The sequence below is a fragment of the Mytilus californianus genome, unplaced genomic scaffold (genome assembly GCF_021869535.1).
Source record: "Mytilus californianus isolate M0D057914Y unplaced genomic scaffold, xbMytCali1.0.p SCAF_3, whole genome shotgun sequence".
NCBI classification, from domain to species: domain Eukaryota; kingdom Metazoa; phylum Mollusca; class Bivalvia; order Mytilida; family Mytilidae; genus Mytilus; species Mytilus californianus.
Window position 1 is genome coordinate 98,649,610 of NW_026262679.1, and position 21,417 is coordinate 98,671,026.

The window sequence follows — 21,417 nt, forward strand, 5'->3', positions numbered from 1 at the left end:
CATATTAAAAATCCAGTTTAAACCTCTTTTTGAGACAAGATGTCACACCAAAGGATGTGTTTCAAATTTAAAAATAACACTATACTGGTATTAGAAAGAAAAGCTATGTGATCTTGAAATTAAAAGTAAAAAGATATATCTGTGCAGTTCAGAGAAATTTTTATTGCCAGTAAGTCAATGTCAGAACAAAAATCAAAGATTAATGTCTGCAAAATTTAAAAAAACTGTGTATGTTATAGTTCTTCTAATATACATACCATCCATAAATTCTGTACAAATAGAAATTCTGTTTTCAACAAAGAAAGCTTTATAAAAGCCAATTATCACAGGGGAATTACACTGAAAGAGAGAAACATATATCGTTATATATAAAATCAGGATGAATGTACCATTGTTAGTATGCTTGTTTTTTTTCTCTCTCAATCTTGTTCCTTTTTTTCAACTGAGATTTTGGACGCCATAGACATTGTGTAAACAAACAAATAGCATTTTGGTATGTGTTTTACTCATTGTTGAAGGCTGTACAGTGATCTATAGATGCTTACATCCACATCATTTGAACTCTGGTGGATATAAATAGTTTTCTCATTGGCAATCATTACCAAATCTCTTTCGTTTCATAAAAAGTGTTTGCCAGTAAATTGTCAAGTTTTGAAGGACAAACAACTACATGAAATGAAATAAAAGTGTAAAATGGGTTCATTTTAGACTTTTTGTCCTAAGTGACAGATTTGACATCATTTTCAAAAGACTTGTTTTCATTATCAGATTTATAGTTATCTCCCTTAGATGTAAAAATATTGTGAAGCTCTGGTCAATATCTGTAGTGTTCACATCTATGCACTAAACTTCTTAGTAGGTCAGGCATATTTCTATGTCTTAAATGTATTCAGTAATAACCATTTAACTGCAACTAGGCTTTGTTTACTTTGATCTTACTTAAACTACTTACTTTATTTAAAATATCTAATTCAGACAATATACTACTTTGTTCTTCTGTCGATACATCTAGCAGCATTACCTATAAACATAGATATGAAAAAAACCATAAAGATAATCTTAAAACAATATGACCCACTTTTAACTAGAACAGATGCAGGGAAGGAGTGCTTATATACAAATATAACATTGACATATATAACTTACTCAAATTAGGAATATGTAATATTTGTGACTGTCCTTATCACACAAATGTTTTCTTTTTTTCATCCATACTTTAGTAAGAATTCTATTTCCTTTCAGTAAAATTCACGTTACATTTTAAGCAGTATATCACACATGCATAAAAGATACTTTTTCATCATATTACACATATATATATTACATACTAACAGTCTTTCCATACTTCTTCACAGACATCATTATTTTGAACCAACAACGGAGAAAACATATATCTTACCTTTACAGCCATAATTGCTTGAGTAGGTTTATGTAATGCTCTGAAACAAAGAAGCATACACATAATATCTTGACACAGTAAAGAGCCAGTACATGTCATCATCTCATCTGGAGATGTTATTCTCCTCATCAAAATTACAAATCTCCTGATTGGAGATAATATCAACTAGATATCATTGAGATGGGAGCCATCTCTGTGGGCCCCGCTGTGAATAATGTGTGGTAAAAAATTTGTATCTATCATTGGACATGGGGTTGTCAACTGAGACCAAAGTTTATGACCTTGACCTTTGACCTAGGAAGTTGTACATAAATTATGACACACCCTCTGGTGTTGGTTTATATACATGTCAACTATAAACTTTGAAATCATAATGGTTCTCAAGATATAGAGAAGACACGATCTTTACCATAGGACATGGGGGTTGTCAACTAAAACCAAAGTTTTTGACCTTGACCTTTGACCTAGGAAGTTGTACATACATTATGACACACCCTCTGGTGTTGGTTCATATACATGTCAAGTATAAACTTTGAAATCATAATGGTTCTCTAGATATAGAGCGGACACAATTTGTTACGAACGGACAGACGGACGGACAGACAGATCACTATAGGGCGTCCGCCATTCGGGGGGGGGGGGGGGGGGGGGGGGGGCCCTAATTATAAGCTCCTGATATTTGAACCATTCTCTTTTTTAAAATATCTTAAATATTACACATGTATGACCTTGAGTGAAAAAACATTATCAATAAAGGGGATGACAACAATGCCCACTTCACTAATGGAAACATAAAACAAGAACTTTGCCTCTCTTTTTATTAAAAAGGTCATGATCATGTGCAACAATTTTTTAATGATGTTAAATTTAATGTATTTAAAACCAAAAGAACATTACATTAATATGGAATATTAATTGCTTATCAGTTTATCACTTTTATATGTTACAAAGTTTTCCTTTCACAGATGTCTACAAAAAGAGCATGACTTCTCCCTCTAATAGTGCTAGATAACAACGTATGTGCTCTTCTGTAATTATGTTGACACAAATTTATGCACCAATGTGATTTCAGGTAGAATGCTTTGATCTGATTGTTTTTGTGCATTATTTTGGTTTGTGTGGTATATGGATCTTGTGCATTATTTTGCTTTGTGTGCTATATAGATCTTGTGTATTATTTTGCTTTGTGTGCTATATAGATCTTGTGCATTATTTTGCTTTGTGTGCTATATAGATCTTGTGCATTATTTTGCTTTGTGTGCTATATAGATCTTGTGCATTATTTTGCTTTGTGTGGTATATGGATCTTGTGCATTATTTTGCTTTGTGTGGTATATGGATCTTATAAGACAAGATCAGTATTATAGGTTTCTATATTTAAAAGATAAAGACCAAAAAAAATGAATTGGTTAAAAACTGGAAACATTGCACGGATCTTATCTACATCATCTTCTTAAAAACTACAGATGTCTTAGTATGTTTTCAGTGAATGGGACAGGTGACATTATGCAGAAGAGTGACTTAAAGGGGGCCAACTTCAATGCTCTTTTCTATTGCTTATAATTTTAATTTATTATATCAAGAAAATGAAACATTTCACTTTCAAAATCCATCTAATTCAAATGACTTTACAAGAACTCTAAGAAAATAAACAGACTAAACATATAATAAGAGTTTAATATAGGAAATATTAATTTACCTGTAGACACAGCCTACATTGCCTTTACCAATTAAATTTAAAATTTGTAGATCTTCTTCTGAAATGACTTGTGTAGCTAACAGCTGCCTCAGATCACTAGATGTTCTTATTAGCTTATGTTCCATTCCTGTAGGATTAGTAGGTTGGGGTCGGACTTCTGCAGGATGTAAGCCTTGTCCTATACCTGCAGGGTACAAGGCTTGGCCTGTGTTTGTAGGATTATGGCCCATTTCAGTAGGATGTAAGTTCTGTCTCATATTGAAAGGTTGATGTCCAACCTCAGCAGGCTGAGAAAACTGACCAGTTGGTTGTACCGTATCAAAATGTGTGACTGAAGCTGGATGTAATGGCTGACCTGGAGGACGTCCTGTATCACTGTCTCCACAATCCATCGATTGACAATTTTTTTTAGGATTGTTATTTCTGAAAACAATAAACTGCAAGTAAGTTTTATCATTTGTCTTTCACTCCACAATACAAAAACAAAACAAAAAACAATAAAAATAATAAATATAAACATAAACAGTAACCCCACACTAATATTCAAGACATTTTAGACACTTTTTTTGCTGCTTTTATACCACCATTACCTGATTAGTAGACCTAGCTAAAATCCCTCTACTGTGCCCTCACAATCAATGAGTGCAGCCAACAGTTAGTGAAAGTATCGATTTTAAATCTCCACAGTGGACATAAAGTATCTAGCAATCAATCAATCAAACTTCAATACAAATCTTTAAGACAATATTCATCAAGATACGTAGACAGAAATAAAATTTAATCAAAATGATGTTGACAAATGTGTAGATGAAAGATTTTGAATATCCTTCAAGTAATATAGTTAAGTTATACATTTGAAAACACTTGATTAAATAAAATATTCTTGACAGTCTGTTAAACTAGTTTACTTGTGCATCTTCACACTATACAGACTTCATTAGCAGGAAGTGCTCCTCAATTGAGTCATGAGTCATTAGCAAGGGGTGCTATACTCAACTGAGTTATGAGTCATTAGCAGGGGATGCTACTCAACTGAGTTATGAGTCATTAGCAGGAAGTGCTACTCAACTGAGTCATGAGTCATTAGCAGGGGATGCTACTCAACTGAGTTATGAGTCATTAGCAGGAAGTGCTACTCAACTGAGTCATGAGTCATTAGCAAGGGGTGCTACTCAACTGAGTTATGAGTCATTAGCAGGGGGTGCTACTCAACTGATTTATGTGTCATTAGCAGGGGTGCTACTCAACTGAGTTATGAGTCATTAGCAGGGGATGCTACTTAACTGAGTTATAAGGAAGAAAGACTGAAATCAACACAAGTTTTATGGTCACCTTCAAGAAGAGGTTGACCGATACCATATGTCTATGTCTCAACTCACAAGCAAAATATTTTCATAGTTTTAGATCCTAAGACATCAGAAAAGTCATCTAATCAGTAGTTTTACACATTGTGTACTATTCAGGATTATGGATTCGCATGGTAGGAGATGCATACATAGCAGGAGACACTAACCCTGTTTACTCACCCGTTCTTGTTCCTTTTGGATTTCATGCTATTCCCTCAGCATTTGTTTGTTAACTTGATTTATCTTCCTAAATGACATATGATTAAGAGATTTGAACATCGTTGCAATTTGTTGCCTTAATTTTTTCACTACCTGTCTAGAGTAAATGGAATTTAGAGCTTGATATATAAAATAGACCCTTGTCAATTATTGAAGACCTTATGCTGGCATATAGATGTCATTTCATTACCGTAATATGAATGTAATATCTTCCATTACATGTTGAGCTACCATAATTTTTTATCAAAGTATTGTTTTCTTCAAATTTGGCATAGATATATGATATCCTTTACATAGATATATCCTTTACAGGAGATCTTTTAATTCTAAAAAATTTTCCTTGTAAACAAGGGTAGAACTGGACTATAGGAGATATATAGAGGACTTCCTATAATACCTACTTCTGAATGTCTGAAATCATAAGGACAGGTTTGGATGATTTGGATATTGACTGTTTATCTGTTTTAATCTGCAAGAATAAAATGCAACAATTTCAGTTTTCAAGTAAATTTGTTCACACTTTTACACTCTCTCCTCAATGATATTAGATTTCTTTTTAGTGTTTCATTGTCCTTAAATTATATTTCCCTTGATGCAAGACAACCAATTGCTCAGTATTTCTGACTATTTAAGAAGACAAATGACTTTTATTTTGACATCTTTCGATGCTTGCTTTAAGTTTTTAAAGTTTTTATAAACATGATAAATATGCAAATACAAAAAATATTTTAGGTAATTGCTTAAACCTTTTATATAAACTACATCATTGTTTTGTCTGCAATACCTCTTGTATCAGTACCATATGCTGGTCGCAATGGAATGTATTTACAACAGTGTAAACATTTTTATATGGTTTTTCTTCACTGTCCTACATAAACAAGCTGCTGATTGGGAAGCCAAGCCTTTTCTTTTCTGAATGATACTCTAATTTTTCTGTTTTTTGTTGCATTTTGGGGTTATTTCTTAAGCCAAAGAATCATGGAGGAAAGCATTACAGTTTAAAGCATAGATGCCAGGTGGGCAATAATGACTCCAAGCAGACTCTTGTTTACTATTTTTGCACTGTCAATCAAATGCAAACCCTTATTAGATATATCCTGTATAAAAATACACAGAATTTATAGAAGGCATTAGAAAATAAGGAGACTATCCAGACAAAAAAACTTTTACTTAATTCATTTTGATTAAAAAAAAAAATGTCACTTATGGAAATGTTTTTAATACACTTTGCTTGCATGCTATCTGAACAAATATAGGAAATCCCTAACTACAGGAATGTCTCCAATCTATCAGGGGGCCTGTATCACTAGCCAGTCGACACTGAGGTTGAGAGTTTGAATCAGGCATGTGGCAGGTGACTCCAATCTTAATTGACTAGGATTGTCAGTTTTCCTATTGAAGGTAGGTGGTTCTCACCAGGCACTTCAACTTCCTCCACCAATAAATCAAAGTGCTGCATAGCACCTGTGGAAAGTTTGCAACGGTAGATGTGTATTATTTCAAATAGGTTGCAGATGTGTACTATTTCAAATATGTATTTAATCACAGCTTTGAATTGTTCCACATTTTTCATATCAGGGCCTTTTATAGCTTACTATACGGTATGAGTTTTTCTCATTGTTGACGACCGTATGGTGACCTATAATTGTTTATATGTAAATGTATCTTCCTCCTTTGAACTCTTTTGGATAGCTGGTTCATTCACAAAAATTACCAAATCTCCTATTTTAAATATTAAGACAGCCAACTTAAATCAAGACCATGGCAATATGTAGACAGGAATAAAAAGGTTTATATACACTAGATTCATAGAGGTACTTATAACCATGTAATACATTTTAGTTGCTGCTGTGAAATTCAGCATTGAGGCAACGACATTTTGAGATTTTTGGTTTTCAGCCATTCATTTGATATAATCATTGCCTCTGTGTTGAGTTGACACATTGTAAATTATGGGTCAATCTTAAAGAATCATACTGACCCAGGAACAAAGTGTGAGGTTCATAAGTGTAAATTCTGAAATTGAATGTCAAGGTCAGTATGATGCTTCTGCGTACAAAGTTTTGTCAATTAAAGTGCTACTGTTCAAAACTTATGCACCAAACACAAACCATACACTGTTTAACTATCATAGGGGTCAAATTAGAAAGGTCAGAATGATCTGACTTTGGTATATGATGCACCCCAAGCCCAAATGCAACAGTTAAACTGCATACCATGCAGTTACTCGCTAGGTTAACCAAAATTCTAAGGTACAAAAGGTATGACCCAGGCATGAATTGTACAAGGTTTTACTATCATAAGTATCAAAGGACAAAGTCAAGGTCAAAGTGATCCGACTTTGGGATATGACACGTCCAAAGACCATGATGCAACTGCCTACTGAGTTTGATAACCCAAAGTTTAAAGCACAAACTTTATGAAACGGCCACAAATTGGATAAAGTCAACTTTCAAAATCATTTCTATGATTTAACCTTTTCTTTGAGTACTTAGAGAAAATTTAAGTATAGTGTTTTATTCATGCCTCCATCTGTTTTATTTGTATGCAATGTCATAGGTATAGATATATAAAAAAATATTTGCTGTACATATTTTTAACATGATAAATAAACAAACAAATAATAACCAAATTTATGCATGGTTTTTAAGCATTAAGAAAGTCATTTTGCTAGAAAACTTAAGACTCATTGTTTTAAACACTTTAAAATATATAAGGTAAAGCACTGCCTATATTACATGGACAAATGTTTTTTAATAAGTTCTACAGAACTTGTCTTGGCACACTGAGTTATTCTAAGAAGTAGAAGTTGACTTGGCTGCTTTTATACATTTGACTCTGTACTAAAGTAATCCTTATCCTTGTAACAGTTTTGTGTAGTTGTTAATCTTAACACTTAGGAGGCTGCTGAGGGAGGCTGTGAACTATCATTGAGGCAATGTTTAATTATGTTTTTCTGCTGTCAGTTTGGATCCACTTGAGCATGCTGAAGGTCCTTATATCTGCATTGGAATGTGAAATAGCTAGTATTTCTTTGCTGAATTGAAAGTTTATAAATGTTTTTTGGCATCTAAACCTTCCGATCGATGTTTTGACAAAAACAATGCACTTTTCTATCAAATCAGGTAATTACCTTTACTCATCCTTGGCATGTGACATAGACAGAAGCAATATGATTATCGAGTATTTAATATCCTGTCACCTGTTTATTGTTCAATCAAACTATTATCACTTGTTAATTACCCTCCAGCCTGGTCAAAATGTAAACATGTTGCGTAATCAATAATGTCTGTAATACCAGATACTTTTGATACACTCGGGCTTTTACATATTAATAACATTTGTAAATATCGTAGTAAAAATGGTGCCAGAAATGTTCATTCATGAAATATTTTATACACGAGATTTTTTTCTCTTCAACCGAGGGACGGGAGGACCCCTTAAACCGGGATTATTGTACTCCATTCGGGAGTTTCACATGTATGGATCTCATACAAGGAAAGCATACAGGTAACATAAACATACAAAATGGTTGACAGTTCAAAGTATGCATAATTTATAGAGGTCAAACCTAATACCATCTACAAATGTAAAAATTGAAAAGATTACAATATTCTTAACAATAAGGATACTTTAATTTCATGAAAAAATGGAAAAAAACAACACCCACCTCGAAATAAATATCCGGCCCTCTAAATTTTCTAAAAGTAGAAACTGCTGTCTCATGTAGATTTGTATTGATTTTATCTTCCGCGCAGGGCAGATCTGCGAAGTAGTGTTTGTGATACCCATTTTCAAAATGAAGTTGAATTCATTTGAATTGTCGGTGAACATTCAGTCCATTTTCATTCAAGCTGTAAGCTTATCAAGAAAGTTGTAACTCAAAATTTCAAAAGCATCTTCCTAGAATTTGTATTCAAACACTAGTACTACATTATCTAGGAGTAGAGATCCGGAAGTAAGTTAGTCTGTCCTACTTCTTGTTTGAGGCCGATGCCTTAGGAAAGTATATTGCTATAGCAAGCTATAGCAAACTTTCCAAAAACTGACCGCTACGAAATAGCGCAATAGTGCTGAAAGTGGTGTTAAACATCAATCAATCTATCAGTATTTAAAACTTACTTTTAAACCAAACTTGTTTCTGTTCTGTGGTGTTTTTCCAACTGAAATATAAATAAATCAAACATAACCAAACCACTCTGAAAGTTAAATGTCGCTGTCCAAAGATTACATAAAACTTATTTGTATTTGGTTTTGGATAGTCATAACCTAAAAAAAAGAATATATTTTTATACTTATGTCAATAAATCAGGGATCAAAAAGATTGTTGAAAAGACAGTTTTCTTTTTGCCATTTGTTTGCTGGAACTTAGAAATCTTTTCACAAATATTGTAAGTTTTTAATTTGGGAGCCTGATACCATTGCTACTATAAACAGCTCACTTTAATAATCTCTTCAATGCTACTGTCAACAAAATGCCTTTATTCTTCTAATTTACCTCTACAGTTTATGATCAGGGGAGGTAATTATCCTCTTGTGAATCATTCTTCTAATCTACCTCTCAGGTGCATGATAAGGGAAGGTAATATTTCGCTCGTGAATTATTCATCTAGCTTACCTCTAAGGTGCATTCTCAGGGGAGGTAATAATTCTCTTTTCAATCATTCTTCTAAATTACCTCCAGGGTATATGATCAGGGGAGGTAATACTTCTCTTGTCCATAGTTTTTCTAACTTTTCATCAGGGCAAGGGTCTGGAAACGGTCATATGTGCCAGTCATGACCGAAACTGAAAGCTATTTGTCCTAAACGGCAGATAAGAATTTAGGTCAAATTTTTTTTTTACAGAAATAATTTCAGTCATTTCATTGAGATCAGGTTTCTTAATTACCATTTTGCACTTGTTTTTATTTTGCAATCCTTTCCCGGTAATAAAACTGCCTTTCCAGTATAGTATGAGGGCCCTCCTAATAACCATTTTAATGCCTCCAGGAGATATTGGCTAATGATCGCTAATCACTTTTTACCTGTGTTTTTAATTCACACCTGACAGTGATCGCAAGCTCAGAACTAATATTATAAAGAAATCAAAATAACATGACAACTTTTTTTCATTCAAAGACAATCGTCAATACTGATTTAAAAATTAAAACCTGATTCAATTTACTTAGAAAATGTAATTTTTCAGGAGTCAAAGGTGTGCTGTATTTACTATGTAATACGCATGTGTGAAATTGTGTTCACCAGAGTAGAAACTTAATTGTAAAATGATTTCATGATAAATTAAACCAGTGTAACTCTTACCTGTTATATTCAAAAACTCTTAAAGGTTATAAAATTAAAAATTCGGTGATTTCCTGTCAATTTGATAAATACGAGGAATCCTGGAAATAAATCTGCATTCACTAGTACTTGAGTATTTACATGAAACCACTGGTTTATATTCTATATTCAAAATTGGAAGAAGCGATTCCCGAGAAATGTTCTGTTTTGAGTCATTAAAATCATTTCAATTTTACTGTTGTATTGCATAAAATGTACTTCAACAATTTTATAAAAACAGTAAAAAAATTCCCGAAGTAAATGAGATGAAACAGTCAATACAAGTTTGTTGATACCATGAATCTAGTGTGAATAATTTTGACAGTTTGAAAAAAAACTTTTAAGTCATCTCAAAATGACAGAAATTGTGTGAAAAAAATTCAATATCCTTGCTGAGCCAGGGTATATGATCAGGGGAGATAATACTTCTCTTTTCAATCATTTTTCTGACTTTCTTCTAAGGTATATGATCAGGGGAGGTAATAATCCTCTTGTGAATCATTTTTTATAACTTACTTCAATGATATAAGACCAGGAGAGGTAATAATCTTCTTGAGAATTATTTTTCTAACTTACCTCAAGGGTATATGATCAGGGTAGGTAATAATCCTCTAGTGAATCATTTTTCTAAACTAATATCCTGGGTATTTGATCAGGGGAGGTAATAACCCACTTGTGAATTATTTTTCTTACTTACCTCAATGGTATATGATCAGGGGAGGTATTAACCACTTGTGAATTATTTTTCTAACTTACTTCTAGGGTAATGATCAGGGGAGGTAATAATCCACTTGTGAATTATTTTTCTAACTCACCTCAATGGTATATGATCAGGGGAGGTATTAACCACTTGAGAATTATTTTTCGAACTTACCTCTAGGGTATATGATCAGGGGAGGTAATAATCCTCTTGCATAGTCTTCATCACTTAACAAGTTAAAATACTGAAATGTAAGAAAATCTCATTATACAAAGAAAGATAATAGCCTTTAAAAGCTATGAACAGGGTATAGGTTTTGCTCATTGTTGAAGGTGTGTGGGTATATGTTTTGCAAATTGATGGTGTGTTGGGTCTAGGTTTTGCTTATTGTTGAAGGGGGGTGTGTGTATAGTTTTTACTGATTGTTTAAAGTGTGTAGGTCTAGGTTTTGCTTATTGTTGAAAGCATATTTGTATAGTTTTTACTCAGTGTTGAAGGTGTGTGGATATTGTTTTTACTCATTATTGAAAGTGTGTGGTAATCTGTATTTTTTAACATTTCATTTTTATCTAGTTACAAAAGGTTATAATATTCCAATTAAAACTGAAATGATTGATAAGAAAATTCAGAATGTAGCCAAGGTGTATTCGTTGGCTATAATAAAACAAACTAGCATTTTTTTCTGTAACAGAGGATTGAAACTTTAGTAAACTTAACATCCCTTATAACATTAAAATTCTATTTATGCAATGTAAAGTGCAAACATACATATGGTTTCAAATTTTTATAAAGGTACATGTAAGAGATTTGGACTACTAAATATGTGTCCTCATACAGCCTTCAATAATGAGAAAAATCCATAACATGTAGCAAGATATAAAAGGCCCAGAAAGGATAAAATGCACAACAAGAACACCAATGTCCTGATTAATGAACAATGTTTACTCAATAGTAAAAGTAAAGCCATACAGAGTTCCCGAAAACCGTCGGTCTCAACCGCCAAAAATCAGCTAGGACCGACAATTGCATGTGTAGTGGAAGTCCTGATGACTGACAAAATTTTGGTGGTTGTTCACTTTTCGGTATTCAGAAAGCTTTTAACTGGTTACTAATGTAAACAAACTTTAATTGCATAGCTCAAAATTACGGTAATACTTTTGAAAAAGAACCAGTCATCAGTTTCTTTGGTATTCAGATAGTTTTTGAACTGGTAACTACTGTAATTTAACTTTTGTAGCATAGCTCAAAATTACGGTAATACTTTTGAAAAATAACCAGTCGTAAAAGTTATCATGGCTGCCGCATGGCCCATCTTGTTCAAAAATGGTGCTAAACCCGGTGTTAAAAGAGTGCAAACAAAAAATAATGACAACAGAGAGGTGAAAAAACGAAAAGATTATAAACAAAATGATAGGCCGGAAAGAATGCTCCTAAATAAATGGAAAGACATTCATAAATGACTTTTTTATTACGAGGAGAAAAAAAAATATGCATCGATGCTTTAAGTGATCGACCAGAAATGATGAATTGTAAAGATAACAACAAGGCCAACATGAAAAATATCTGTTTATTTCTGGGTGTAACAACTTCAGATATAGTACTGTAGTTACAAAATTTGCAGCTGAGGAATAAACATCAGACTTAGTCTTTTATTTCTATCATTTTAATGCACTTTTCACTGTAAATGATTGTAGTATAATGCATGAGACATAAAACAAACATGTAATCAAACTGACAAAGTATAAAAATTAGTGAACAATGCGGAGTTCAAAATTTAATTGAAAACAACCAAATATATAACATAGAAACTAGGATAGTTAATATAGTATTGAGAAATGACATACATGTAACTAATAGGTGTTTGATAAATTCAAGTAAAATTACAGGACCACCAGACTTTTAGTCTTGGTGGTCCCAATGACCAATAGGAAAAAAAAAAAAGATTTCAAGAACTCTGGCCATGTTTGACACGTCTTTGGAAGGAAATATAATAAAATGTTTATCTTGCAGTAAATGAGCCACATATTAATAAAGGTCAATTTTAATCAAGGTTAAAGATGGTAAAACGTTTAAGCAAAAATAAGATTTGTTTCATGTAGGCTCATACAACAGTAGAGGAGATCAAAATAAATTGCCTGGTTATAGTTTGTTTCTTAAGAAAGTTCCATTGTAAGTATGCAAGATCCTTCTTATAGACCAAAAATTTCACGTCAATTCTTAACAAATATAATTTGCTCTGTCTTTAAATTTCTTTGCCTAAAACCTATTTGTATCCAAACTAAAAACCACTGACAACATGGTTGACTGTTAAAAATCTATGACCACTTGATATCTCTTTTGAAGCTAAAAAAATGAATTGATGGATGAGAAGAGATCTTTTATCATCCTGATTACACATTAATGTAAGCCCTAAGTGTAACATCAGTTAAGTCACTGAACTATATTTAACTTTATAGATTAAAAAAACACCAGGGTGCATATGTTTACTATCAAGTTGATGTTTTTATCAAAAGCTAAAGTTACTTTCTACGTTTTCTTAATATCACAATTGTTTCAATCATATTGTCACTTTTACATGTTATATATATATATAGTTTAGTTTGAAATAAAACTTACTAAAACCAATCTTATGTATACATTTGCCTCTCCAATATAACACTGAGTAATCGTGTTTTTTTTTAAAATTTATTTTACAAGCTGAGAAATAAGTTTAAGATAAACTGAATTTGACTCTTTGATTTGATTTTATCTTTGTCTCTATGATTTGATATTATCTTTGTATCAGCAGTGAGTGATTCTAATCAAATATATAGCAATTTAGAATATCAGATGTACCTACGGTTTGGAACATAGACCTCATCTCTTCGTCACTTCTTACTGTAATTCTGTCCCCATCTTCATCTTCATCTGGAAAAAAAAAATACATTAATGCATAATTCTGTTTACTCCCTGTACATAATTACACACCTTTCACATGCTTATTGTGTTCACTGGTACTATAGATTTACAAATTAGGATACACTGTAAAAACAATACATTTATTGTACACCTAAATCTTGGCTAAAAGTATTATCTTATTTATATGTTTATAACAATTACATATAAAAATAAAGGGGCATACAATTGTTTTTTTTGTAACTCTAGAACGGTAAAAGTGACGCCACCAAAATTCAAAATTGATCTGTGTTTTGTGGTAATAAGCATTGTGTATAAGTTTCGTAACATTTGGTTGAGGCAAACTAAAGTTAAAGAACAGAAACCAATTATGGGACGTACGGACGGATGGATGTACGTACACACAAGGGTAAAACTTAATTACCCCCCCGCTTTGGCAGGGGCATAAATATGTTGAATTATAGGAGACATAATACATATTTTTTATTTCCAACCGACTTTTACATTAAAATTGAAAATATTGTTATGACGATATGAAATTCTTTTATTTCTCATAACTCATACCAAATTAATTTATTGTTCATCAATAACTGGCCTCTGAAAAATTAAGGGAACCAAAGCTCCCTGATTCATACACTTTGGTCTCTGGTGTAGAGTTGTCTCATTGGCAATCATACCACATCTTCTTAAATTTTTCTAATAACTTCAAAATCATAGATGCTTATTATCAACAATAACATATGCAGAACAACATAAACACACTGTAATATTTACATATATTATTATCAACCATAACATATGCAGAACAACATAGACACACTGTAATATTTACATATATTATTATCAACCATAACATATGCAGAACAACATAAACACACTGTAATATTTACATATATTATTATCAACCATAACATATGCAGAACAACATAGACACACTGTAATATTTACATATATTATTATCAACCATAACATATGCAGAACAACATAAACACACTGTAATATTTACATATATTATTATCAACCATAACATATGCAGAACAACATAGACACACTTTAATATTTACATACATTATTATCAACCATAACATATGCAGAACAACATAAACACAATTTAATATTTACATACATTCAAATGCTGTTATTGTGGCTTGAGGCAGTACTCTTGATATCACTTCCTGTCAAATATAATAATAAGATAAATAAAATCTTTTGGGAAATAAATTCCTTAACATGTTATGTGTATTTTTGTTTTTTGCATATACATGTAAATGTTATATCCCCTTTCATGCCTATAGAACTTACAAAAAGTAAGTACAAATTTATGCAATATTTGGCAATTTTTGTATTGAAAACTAAAAAAATCAAATTCAAAATGAAACTGAACTAACTCCTAGACTATAAGACTATAGCAAAGCTTTTTTTTTTGCTTGTCACTTTCAAAAGATTGCCCCCCCTCCGCCCCCTCACACTTTTCAGTCCACTTCTACACCACTAATTAACTGAGATAGACAAATGGGTAAACATATCATGTTGTTTTCTTCACAATAAATTTTTTGTAAATGAAATCCCACATTTTTTTGGCAAATACCATCTCAACATTTGATGACTCCTTAGTTGTGACATGTAACCCATTCTGATGTCCTGTGCTGCATTTTATGAAAAGTTGGTTTTTCCCTGGATTATATCTGAATTCAGATATAATCCCCTAGTTGATGGTTGTTCGTGATAGGTTTGCATACCAACTACCCGTGTTGTATGTCAAAGTACAGGCTGGGACAGTAAGAAATAACAGAACCAAAATAAGATTAAACAGGTTGGGTACAATGGGGAACTATTCCCCAAATGAGTAACAATCCCTCGTTTGAGTAATAATTTAATAGTGCTAAAAACAAAATTTTCTTAACTGAGTTTTACTTCAAATGGCATATATTCATAAACAAGAAGCTCATGAGAGCCTGATATCGCTCACCTGTAATTTCAGTTTCAGGCATTTGACTTATTTGTAGATCTTACTTTGCTGAACAATTTTGTCATTTACACTTTCTCTCTTTCTATAATAATATTAGAGATAACACATAGCCCAAAACTGTAAAATTTCCTAAAAATTAACTATTTCTGGACAGTAACCCAACAATAAGTTGTCCTACTGGTCTGAAGACTACTTGACAGGTAGATCTAAACCGGCTTAACACTTTCACCTATGTCAGTTTTGCTCTTACTGCTTTAGTTTTTGAGATGGAAGCCAAAAACTTCATTTGACCCCTATGTTCTATTTTTAGAAACTGCCGCCATGTTTTTGAATGGATCAAATCTCCAAATACAATCTATTAACTAGATACCCCAAGGAACATTCAATTGAAGTTTTTAAGTATTTGGCCAAGAAGTTTCAGAGAAGAAGATTTTTGAAAAAGTAATTCGACTCACAAAAAGGTAAAAAAATACTGTTTTAAGGGCAATAACTCCTTAAGGGGTCAATTGACTATTTTGATCATGTTGACTTATTTGTAGATCTTACTTAGCTGAACATTTATTGCCATTTATACTTTCTCTCTCTCTATCATTTGTCTATAGTAATATTAATGAAAATAACCAAAAACAGTAAAATTTAATAAAAATAAGCTATTTCCAACAGTAACCCAACAATTGGTTGTCGAATTTGTCTGAAAATTTCATAACAGATAGATGATGACCCATTTATCACTTAAACTCCCTTTCACTTTTGCTCTGACTGCTATAGTTTTTGAGATAAAAGCCAAAAGTTGCATTTGACCCCTATGTTCTATTTTTAGCCCTTAGGCCCAGTAGTTTCAGAGGAGATGATTTTTAAATGTTAGCAAACATGATGAACAAATTGTGTAAAATTTTCTTTAAAGGGTAATAACTCCTTAAGGGGTCAATTGAAAATTTTTGTCATATTTACTTTTTTGTAGATCTTACTTTGCTGAACATTTTTACTGTTTACAGTTTATCTTTATCTTCAATAACATTCAAGATACATGTACATGTAATAACCAAAAACTGCAAAATTTACTTAAAATTACCAATTTAGTGGCAGCAACCCAACAATGGGTTGTTCGGTTCGTCTGAAAATTTCAGGGCTGATAGATCTTGACCTATTGAACATTTTTACCCCTGTCAGATTTTCTCTAAATGCTTTAGTTCTTGAGATATAAGCCAAAAACTGCATTTGACGCTATGTTTTATTTTTAGCCATACATTTGTAGCTGCCATGTTTGTTGATGGATCAAAACTTCCGATACACTTCATAAACTAGATACCCTAAGGAACATTCAGTTAAAGTTTGAAGGTATTTGGCCCAGTAGTTTCAGAGGAGAAGATTCTTGAAACAGTTTACGACGACAGACGCCAAGTGATGGCATAAGCTCACCTGGCCCAGGTGAGCTAAAAATGCAGCAAATTTCCCAAAAAGATGAATAGCCCTAACCTGATTTCCTGAGAAATTGCAAGCCTACATGTATAAAAACTTTAAAAAATTGACTATTTCAAAGGCTACTAACTTTTTGAAAACCCAAAATAAAAATATGGTTCTTTGGAAGATGTTGTTTCATTTACATTTTAAGTAAAAAGACCAAGTTAAGAAAATTTCAATTTTAGCATTATCAAATGATTACGCAAATGAGGGATTGTTACTCATTTGGGGATTAGTTCCCAAATTGGAGGGTGGTATCAGGTCCGTTTGCACCCAATACACGTTCGCCCCCTACACATTCCCACCCTTTTTTTTTGTTCAAAATGATTTTTTAGATGTTTATATCAAAATATTTTTATTTTCATAAATAAAAATTCGGGAATTTTTAAAGGAAATTTTGTTTTAAATTGATTTGAGGATTTTTATTATAATATGTTAATTATGTATGATTACTGTAAATATGGTGTTTACACGTCACAGCTAAACTTTGTGTTATTGTTATGTGTTTGAAAATCGTAAATATTGTTTTTAACTAGCTTTGATGTAAATTCTGCATGTAGTTACATGTAGCATGTATTTAGCTTGGTATGAGTAAAAACAATGAAGATTCAAAATGTTATTGTTGTTGAGTTTAATATAGCGGTTTGGTATCTTAACATTAAAGATAATATTCAACACAAAAAACCTTTTTAGAAAGTCACTTTATTTTGAAACAATGAAAGAGAAAAAATTTATAGCAATCCACTCACAAAAACACAATCACAAAAATATTTAACACAAAAAAAGTCACTTTATTTTGAAACAATGAAAAAAACTTATTTATAGCAATACAATAACAGAACACGATTAGAAAATTATTCAACACAAAAACCGTTTTTTAGAAAATCACTTCATTTTGAAACAATGAACAAAAAAAATATTTGTAGCAATACACTAACCAATAAACTGCTTCGCTGAGCGCAGCTGGATACGCCCGCAGAGGTCCAACCCTGAACAGTTGGGGCAAAAATGGACACAATATTCAAGCTTGATACAGGTCTGAATTTGGATTGTAATTAAATATTTGACATATTATAGGTTTCTGAATAAATGTAGTCAAAGAACTTGAAATTGGTTATATGAATTGAATTTATATTCAATTAAAGATTTCTTGCTGTTGTGCAATACACTATGCTGTTGTGTGCAATACTTAGTAAATCTGTTGTCAGACTATAAACAAATAAAATTTATAAAATTCTAAAGGGAGCTTACATCAATAGATATAAACAATTCACCAAAGTTTCATAAGAATTGCTGAAAGCATTTTTGAGTTATTGTCTGAAAACTGGAAAATCCCCCCTTTTTTAATGAATAAAACCCTATAACTCGGAAATGTAAAATCTAAAATTTATAAAATTCTAAAGGGAGCTTACATCAATTATAGATATCAACAATTCATCAAAGTTTCATGAGAACTGCTGAAAGCATTTTTGAGTTATTGTCAGAAAACTCGAAAATCCCCCTTTTTTTTATGAATAAAACCCTGTAACTTGGAAACGCAAAATCTAAAATTTATGAAAAATCAAAAGGGAGCTCATGTCAATAGATATAAACAATTAGCCCAAATTTCTTGCAAGTTGGTGAAAGCATTCTTGAGTTATTGTCCGAAAACTGGAAAATCCCCCTTTTTTTAATGAATAAAACCCCATAACTCGAAAACATAAAATCCAAAATTTATAAAAAACGAAAGGGAGCTCACGTCAATAGATATAAACAATTCACCAAAGTTTTATGCAAATTGGTTAAAGCGTTTTTGAGTTAATGTCCGACATGTTGACGACGGACGGACAGACAGACTGACAACGGTATACCATCATACGTCCTGTAAACGTGGCATATAAAAGCGATTGAAAAATTATTTAACACAAAACGAATAAAAAGGGTGCGATCGTGTAGGGTGTGAATGGACCCGGGGTGCAAACGTGTAGGGTGCGAACGTGAAAGGGGGCGAACGTGAATGGGAGCGAACATGTTTTTGGGTGAACTGACCCGGATTCTTAGCGGGTTGTTCCTAGGAACAGTATATCTAACAATATATATGTTCCTGGTTGTACCCAACCTGTTTAAGGTTCATCATAACAAATGGACAAATATGGCCGTATTTTCACCTCAAAAACTACCCTGTGCAGTTTGGAAAGTTTTAAGGCCTGACATCCACTAGATATACAAAAGTTAAATTTATTTTGCATATCAGAAAGATAAAATCGTTTTTGGATTTTGATGGGCATTTTCTTTCCTTCCTGCAGAAGGTGTAAAAATAAACAAACACCTGAATTGCATTTGATACTGTCCACTCAGTTTCTACCTTTAACTCACCTATAGATGTGTAGATATCTATTGTCCATGCCAATCAAGGACAATCAATACAATACAAACCAGTTGTTACCTGAGAGGGAGCATCTCAAAGTTGTATCCCAACTTAGTTAATTTTTACACCTTCTGCAGGAACGAAAAAAAATGCCCATCATAATCTAAAAAAGATTTTATCTTTCTGATATGCAAAATGAAATTAACTTTTATATATCTAGTGGATGCCAGGCCTTAAAACTTTCCAAACTGCACAGGTAAGTCTGTACACAGAGTAGTTTTTGAGGTGAAAATACGGCCATATTTGGCCATTTGTTATGAAGAACCTTAAGAGCTCAGAATTTATAAGTGGTGGTCATGTCAGTTTTTGAGTTTCTCTGAAACAATTATTGGTTAATATTTCTGAGTGGTTGTCATTTAATTAACCTATTGACATATATATATTAAAATGGTTATGGTAGGATATTATAGTTAAATTAGCACTCCTTGTAAAATACTTGCAAGCATTTGATGTAAAATGTTATTTCTATATATATATATTTATTCTCATCACCAAATAAATAGATATAGAGAATTCAAGAGACCGTATTCTCCAAAATACTGAAGTGTAGAATTCAGTGAGAAAAGCACTGTAAACAATGGTAAAACTAATAACTGGTATGAGGGTCTAAATGATGATCATGGGTTATTGTATAATTGATTTTCTCACTAATGCTTGATTAAATGTGATCTGATCAGGTTGCACCATCCAATCCATATCTTGTTCTTGTTCTGTTCGAATTCGAACAGTAAATGTTGGCTGCAAAGCCATCTTCTCGGTTTACTTCCCAAAAATTTTAACTTTTAAAGGGAGATAATCAATAAGTTGGAACGTTTTAAATTGTGACCTACAGTTTCGAGAGAGTAAATTATATTATATTGTTCTATTTCATGTTTTTTTTGTGTGTTTGAAATCACGCTTCTAAATGGAAATATATAAAGAACAATATGATATAAAGTACAAAGTACTTCATTCCATAGAAGTTTATGAAAAATTATAATTAATCAGAGTAAAAGTTAAGTTAAATCCAGACAGTTTTGTAGCCAGTTCAAGTTCGAACAGAAATTGCATTGGCTAATTCTGTGTAATATTATTAAGAATTCTAAAATCTTGGATCTTTAACTAGTGCATTTAGACTCAGTGCACCTCCTGTATGTGTCGTTTCTATTTATAGATAACATGCCTTTATGTCTTTTGTCCTGAAAAAAGTTTGTGTTTCCATTTTTATTTTGAACTTTCCATTCGGTCTGGGACTATTATAGTAAATAGGCGGATCCAGGGGGGGGGGGGGGGGGGGGCGCCCCCCCTTATGTGGGAAAAATTTGGTTGATTATATAGGGAATCACTGGAGCATGACTGGAGCGGGCCCCCCCCCCTTTTTGGGTCAGTCAGCGGGCCCCCCTTATGAAAAGTTCTGGATCCGCCACTGTAGTATAAAGTCCCAGATTCGGTCAAGTGGAAAATTATTCAGTCACATACATGTTTTGTATTATATGTTTCTGACTTAATAGAGATGAACATTGGCATTAACATGTACTGATGGTTTATGAAGTTTTCAATATGTAAGTATTAAGATAAGAGACGCCCACCAATCCGCTATTGCATGTCATCTTAATTTAATACTAGAAATGCTTTATTGAACAGTAAACAACTTTGTGGTACCACCTCCTCACCGGAGACCAGAATATACAAATATTATATCAATGTAACAATATCTTATTTCTAATATTGGAGGGGATGTGACATATATATATATACATCAGTATATACATATATAAATGCTAATAAATCTATTTGCATGTATATATGTGTGTGTTAATGTATATCTAATTTTAGTATATAACATTAAGTATGTCTTTGGTCTAATCAAGGACGTATATTAGATAGTTATACGACCTTGATCTAATATACAATATATTGTGAAACTTTTGTGACAATCCTGTAATTTTGGATTTGAAACCAATAAAATATTGTTATCTTGTCTTTTATCTCAATGCTGATTGGCGATTATGACTTGTCCGC

At 32.3% G+C, this 21,417-nt stretch overlaps 1 protein-coding gene across 1 annotated transcript in view; it reads right to left on the reverse strand.

The window, feature by feature from the left end:
- Positions 1-20,202, reverse strand: part of LOC127735516 (dual specificity mitogen-activated protein kinase kinase 5-like) — a 30,713-nt gene extending 10,511 nt beyond the window's left edge. The window contains exons 1-10 of the mRNA XM_052245698.1: positions 20,065-20,202; positions 14,706-14,754; positions 13,524-13,591; positions 10,859-10,928; positions 8,786-8,826; positions 5,065-5,132; positions 3,099-3,521; positions 1,400-1,439; positions 953-1,021; positions 258-339 (exon numbers count right to left, since the gene is read on the reverse strand). Coding sequence (XP_052101658.1) covers positions 258-339; positions 953-1,021; positions 1,400-1,439; positions 3,099-3,521; positions 5,065-5,132; positions 8,786-8,826; positions 10,859-10,928; positions 13,524-13,591; positions 14,706-14,754; positions 20,065-20,166 — 1,012 coding nt within the window. The 5' untranslated portion in view covers positions 20,167-20,202. The remainder of the gene's footprint in view (positions 1-257; positions 340-952; positions 1,022-1,399; positions 1,440-3,098; positions 3,522-5,064; positions 5,133-8,785; positions 8,827-10,858; positions 10,929-13,523; positions 13,592-14,705; positions 14,755-20,064) is intronic.
- Between the last annotated feature and the right edge of the window lie 1,215 nt (positions 20,203-21,417).